General features: G+C 39.4%; 1 protein-coding gene across 1 annotated transcript; it reads left to right on the top strand.

Moving 5' to 3' along the window:
• The first annotated feature begins 54 nt into the window (after positions 1 to 54).
• On the top strand, positions 55 to 3992 carry TMEM18 (transmembrane protein 18). The gene is made up of 5 exons (XM_009866962.1): positions 55 to 112; positions 226 to 346; positions 2723 to 2777; positions 3635 to 3728; positions 3821 to 3992. The coding sequence occupies exons 1-5, from the start codon at positions 65 to 67 to the stop codon at positions 3908 to 3910; spliced, it is 408 nt and encodes a 135-aa protein (XP_009865264.1). The 5' UTR covers positions 55 to 64; the 3' UTR covers positions 3911 to 3992.
• Positions 3993 to 6238: the final 2246 nt, after the last annotated feature.

Raw genomic sequence — 6238 nt, 5'->3', positions numbered from 1 at the left:
CTGCAGCCGCAGGCGTCTTCTCGCGAGATTTCGGCGATCACCTGCAGTGGAGTTTTCCGCCGCCATGGAGTCTCCACTGGACCGTCCGCCGGGTCTGTCCGCTGTCCTGGCCGTAAGGAGGGAGCTGGGACTGGGCTGGCTGCGGGCAGGAGGCACCGGGCACCGTGAGTGTGTGTGCTGGCTGGACTCGGTTTCAAGCCTAATCTGCTTTCGTTTTGTCCTTAGAAGACGGACTGGTCGGAGCCCTGGCTGGTGGGGCTGGCGGTATTCCACGGCCTCTGCTTCCTCCTGACGTGCTTCTCCTTCCAGCACTACCGGGTGCAAATAGGGCACTTTCTCTGTATGGGTGAGTCGAGTATTCCTGCCTCCGTCAGCCGGCATTCGGGTGATGAAAGACACCTGCATTGTTTAAGCTGCTGATGTTGTCAAATAGTTTGTTTTGGTCTCTCAGGGATAACCATTTTCTTCATGTAGCAGCACAGTGCACAGTTACATATTTTGCAATGGAGAGGTGCATGCAAATTAGTGTTTTTCTTGTAGTAACCTACATGTGTATACATTATAAACTCTCACAGAAGCTGCTGAAACCTATAAATATTGTTTTGCTTTCTGGGACTATATGGACCATCGTGAGGATCTGAGATATGTAAGGTCTCTGTATGGTAAATGCTGTGCATGTCACACTTTCCCAAGAAATTATTGCTGTGCACAAGCCATTGCTTTCTACTTTGCCTTATTCTAATGTCCTTCTAATATGGTCAGCGTTCATCTGGTTTAATTTCTGGAGCACGTTCACTGTATTCCCTGTGGTAATGACATGAGGAAGAGCAAGATTGCTTTGGTACGTGGCAGTAGCAGCTTAGGTTATTTCACGGTTTATCAGTAGCTTTTCAGAGGGTATTTGGTTAATAAGATGGCATGGGTTTGTGTTACATCCAGGTATTATGAGCAATACCTTGTTTCTAACCATGGGCTGGATTTTTTGATGACTTCTGATCGAGTTTTTACACAGTACCTCAGTTTTGTCATACTTGCAGGGTGATGGAAGAAAAATGAGCAATTGAAAGAGGTTTTCCAGCAAAAAGCTGCTTGAAGGCTATGTTGACTTCTAAAATATCACTTAGTGAACTGAGCAAGTTGGGAGAGGAATTATAGCTTTGTCAGAACAGGAAATCACAGAATCACACAAAATCACAGAATTATTGAGGCTGGAAAAGACCTCTGAGATCATCAAGTCCAGCCTATGACCCAACACCATCACATGGGCCAGACCAGGGCACTAAGTACCACATCCAGCCTCTCCACCACTTCCCTGGGCAGTGCATCCCAGTGCCTGAGCACCCTCTCCTTGAGGAAGTGCTGCCTGAGATCCAACCTAAACCTCCCCTGACGCAGTTTCAGGCCGTGCCCTCTCGTCCTGTCACTGGTTGCCTGGGAGAAGAGCCTGACTCCCACCTGACTACAGCCTCCCATTCAGGTAGTTGTAGAGAGTGATAAGGTCCCCCTCTGGTCCCCCTGAGTCTCCTCTTCTCCAGGCTGAACACCCCCAGCTCCCTCAGCCTCTCCTCACAGGACTTTCCCTTCAGTCCCTTCCCCAGCCTCGTTGCTCTCCTCTGGACCCGCTCCAGCCCCTCAAGGTCTTTCTTGTAGTGAGGGGCCCAGCCCTGCACACCGGGCTCAAGGTGAGGCCTCACCAGTGCTGAGTGCAGGGGCAGAATTACATCCTGGAAAACTTAACCACTTTTCATATGTCTGCAGTATAAATAATTTTGAATTGTACGTAGTCAGAAATAACTGAAAAAATTATGAAATTATCACATTGGTTTACCTTGGCAGTGGAGCAGCTATACGTATATTTATATCGTCTAACACCAAGCAGAGATAATCCACATGATGGCAAAACAGGATAGCACTCCTTCATATTACCAGAACAGTTATTTAATTGCCTTACAGGTCTTTAGCCACTGAATCTCAGGGGTTTTATTTCATTTGGGTTTTTTTGCTTTGTTTCCTGTGGTATATGATACAATGAAAATTTAACATTTTGTAGTTGTATTGCTCTTCTGTTAAGCGTGTAATTGCACTGAAGTTTCTTACTGTCTTAATGGTGTCATTTTGCCAGTTGTTGAGTAAGAATATGCTGGTTTTCACATGATTGCAGTGAACCTGTTCAAACAAACTGCTGTACAAACTGTTATTCAAACTGCTACAAACCTATTGAAACAAAGTTTGTATTTTACCAGAATGCTTATATATAATTAGTACGTAACTTCAGATAGTAATATTAGATGTAATAGTGTGACATCAGGACATCTAACATAACTTAATTCCGTATCAATTTTAGGGAGAGCTGGCATTTCTCTTTACAAACATAATTTAGAAGCACTTACCAGCAATACTGGTGGAAATAATTCTGATTTATTTATATTTATTCATTTGTGTGCTGAACTTTCTGTAAGTCCAGATGAGTAGGATTTTATGTTTGCTTGCTTGTAATATAGTGGGTATGCTTTGTAATCATTTTATATTTCTCTCTGAGTATATGGGACATTTAAATCAGAATTTGTTTTGTGTGGTTAAATATTAAATGTGTAATATGATATTCTGAGGATCGAGGTATTCTCATGTTTGGTATATATACATCTTTAGTATACATGGCAGAACGGATGGCAGTTTATTTTTGCAAAAATACTGAATCTTAATATTTTTCTTTGTTGTATAGTGGGCTTAGTGTACTGCGCTGAATATATAAATGAATTAGCAGCCATGAATTGGAGGTAAATGTTTTCATTTTTGTTTTTACATTTAAATGAACGTTCTTCTAAAAATGGTCTTCTTTTGGTATCGTTCTCAGAAAATTTAGAGTCACTCATGCTTCGTCAACAGTGTGATGACAAAGAGTCTGTTGCACTGATTAATATAAAACTTTTGAAGAAAAGCATACAATGCAACATAGTTATCACTTAGCTTATAAGAAAGGTATTTTTACTAGCTAGCATATATTGTACTGCTTGAAATCTATGCTTATATGAATGGTTGTAAACTAACTAGTCAGACAACTAAGAAAAGCAGAGTATGATGCATAATGGGAAAAGGTTGTGAACAGTTTTTTTTGTTTGTTTTATTACTGCTGATTTATATACTTACTTATGTGCATTAAAAGCATTAACGTTTGTCTGATTTGCTAAGTCTGTTTACCAGAATTAAACTGATGGCTTAATTTCATAAGCACTGAACTAACCTTTCCCTGATTTTTTATTTCTCTTACGTCTTCTGAGTAAGCAAAAAATCTAAGAAAATAGTTTCAGGCACTCCAGGATAAGCATGATTTCCGATGCACTGTTGTGCATTGTACTATTGTAGTCATGTTAGTAAGTCAATGTTGTTTTATTTAGGTTTTCAGCAGTAGAAGTTTAAAGAAGACTAGGTATTGTAATAGATATTCATAACTGATGAGGTATTAACTGTTTCATTGTTCTGACTGACTACAGCAGAATGCTGGCCTAATCTTGGGAATCCCAAGAAGTAGAATAATCTGTACAGTGTCCTTGTTGAATAGTTAGTATGAAAGTCTAGTGTTATGTGAGCTTCACTGAATAAAGCTTTCTCTTTTATTTTTCTTTGTTTCTTCCAGGCTGTTTTCTAAATATCAGTACTTTGACTCAAGAGGAATGTTTATTTCACTTGTATTTTCAGCACCACTGCTGGTGAATACTATTATAATTGTGGTATGTGTATATTCATTTACATGGATGCTTTCAGTAATTGATAAGTAAATGTAAGTGAATTAGTTAAATTTTAAAATTTACTTACTTTTCAGGTCACTTGGGTTTACAGAACTTTGAATGTAATGACTGAACTGAAGACACTACAGCAGAGAATGAAAGCAGAAAAAGACAAAAAGAAGTGAAAGTGCCTAGCACTATTTTTTTTTTTTCCTAATTGTAATAGTACCTGTCCAGGTAACCAATCCTTCCATATGTTTACCCAGAAACAGTTTTTCTGTCTGATGTCAAGAGGACTTTGCAACCTGTGGCCATGGACAATGAGATGAAAGCAGGTGTGACTGTGAAATTGAGAAATCCAGTCCTAACAGGTCTTTCTGCAAGACCTTCAGTGTAAGATGATTTACCATCATGACCAAGGCTGTTAATATTGGTGAGGCACAATCTTCTGGTCTGTTTCCATTTTCCTGTGTATTTTTTTAACTATGTCTTAACTGTGTGTTTATGAAGTATCCAGTGTTCTGCTGCTTAAGCCAATTGCAGCAGTGTTGTGAATTGCAGCACTTGAGGGATTGTGTTCAGAATACATCAGGAATCCATGCTTCTGTGAAGCATTTCACTTTATAAATCAAGTTTCATACTTCATATGTTTATTGTTTGCCAATAGCATTGTATAATTATCCAATGTATATTAAATGGAATTAATTTGTATTAATATAAAATTAGATTTTTTTTCTCATTAAAATGCCAGTTTGATAAAATCTTGTGCTTAATTTGTGTAATTTAGAACTATCTCTTCATATTTTCAATTTATGTTCTAATGATTTCAATGCCGCTACGTAAATACCTTCTAAAACTGCATGAGATTTTGCTTTGTAGAACAGAAAGGGAGAAACTTTACAATGTTCTATACAATTTTGTTCCTTCTTTTAATGCTTTGCTTTTTTTAAAAAAAGTAAAAATGGTAAGATGAAGGAGGCTTCAATTTTGCTCACAGTAACCTGTTTTTATTGGATTAAGGAATGAACACAATGGAAGACTTTCCATACGTATTTATTAAAAGTTGTATCTGGAAAAGTTAAAACTTTGTGTGGAAATGTAAACATCTGTTTAAAATATGTCACTTCAGATATAGGAGAGATGATCTACAAAATTGAACTTTGACTAATGTGAAGAACAGGTGGGTACAAAAGCACAGAATGCTACCAAGTTTTCAAGCTAAATACATATTTGTGAAATTTTACATACTTGTGAATTTTACATACTTTGATAGTCTTCACAACAGTGAAGGAAAAACATGGGCCTGAGGGAGATAAGCGGATGCCTATACATACGAAGTTTGAAGGAGAGTGAAACTTTCTGGAGGGCTTCAGAGCATTGGAAGGACTGTGCGGTGTTAGCCTGGCATCTGTTGCTGTACCTTTCTCTTACCATTCTGTTTACCATGTGTTGCTTTCCCTTTCCCATGGATTAATTTAGCACGACTCTCCTTAGTTATTGCTCTCTCAGGAATTACAGACAGCAAGGCTACTTTGTAGTAGCAAACTAAATTGATGCAAGCTTGCCCTGTCGTTCTGTTGTGACTCTTGATGCGATGTTAGATTGTGTCATCTGTCACCTTTCCATGAAAAACATCTAGTCTGGTATGTGCCTTTTAAGAACAGTCCGTGTTTAAGGTGTGAATAGAATCTATCCAAATGACTGCAGCATCTATTTGCAGGATCAGGGAACAGGCCTCTTTGATTTTAGATTGGAAGTAGTCCTGTCAGACTGGTTTAGAAAAGTTCAGCTTCACTCATAGATTAGATGGGGAAAAGTGCCCAGTTTTTTATACATGGCCCTAAGCATGAGCACACAAATGTTGTGCTGCTGACTTTCCTCTTGTGAGCTGTTCTTTAACAGTAGCAAGGCAGTTATTTTAGTGTGGCACACTTAAAGCTGTAGTACCTCACTCTAGTGAGATACTGCCTGTTATCAACAGCCTTTGGCTTCACAGCATGGACAGATTAGATTCACCGTGAGTAAGGTGGTTCAGAGCAGCTAAGCAGCAAGTCTGTTGCAATGGAAAACAGTGTACCTTATTTAGTACATCCAAAGCAAACTTTCCCCAAATAGTTCAGAATTCTGTCGGGTTTTTTGTGTGAGAGGTTGGAGGTTGGAAAAAATGTGTCCTGGGTTTGAGCTAAAACCCAGTCCTATTTAGTGATTTTTACTTTTCAGTTTTAGTCTCTTTTAAAAGGCTGCACTTTCTGAAGTCAGCAGCATGTTTTCGTAGACAGTGCCTGCTGCTAGCAGTGATAACATCTGATGTTTACAGTTACTGCCTGGGACTGGTATGCAAACAGACTCTTGCTGATACTTATTCCTATAGTGGCCAAGGCCACTGCTGGCTCTTGTGTGCCACGCTGGGGGTGCCGGGTAGTGAGAGGGGTCACAAGGAAGTAAAAGGTTGCATGTCTGGGGGATAATAGACAGGACAGGTGACCAACGAGAGTATTCCATCCCATATACGT

Source organism: Apaloderma vittatum, unplaced genomic scaffold (assembly GCF_000703405.1).
Source record: "Apaloderma vittatum isolate BGI_N311 unplaced genomic scaffold, ASM70340v1 scaffold323, whole genome shotgun sequence".
NCBI classification, from domain to species: Eukaryota; Metazoa; Chordata; class Aves; order Trogoniformes; family Trogonidae; genus Apaloderma; species Apaloderma vittatum.
This window is presented reverse-complemented; position numbering and strand designations above follow the sequence as displayed.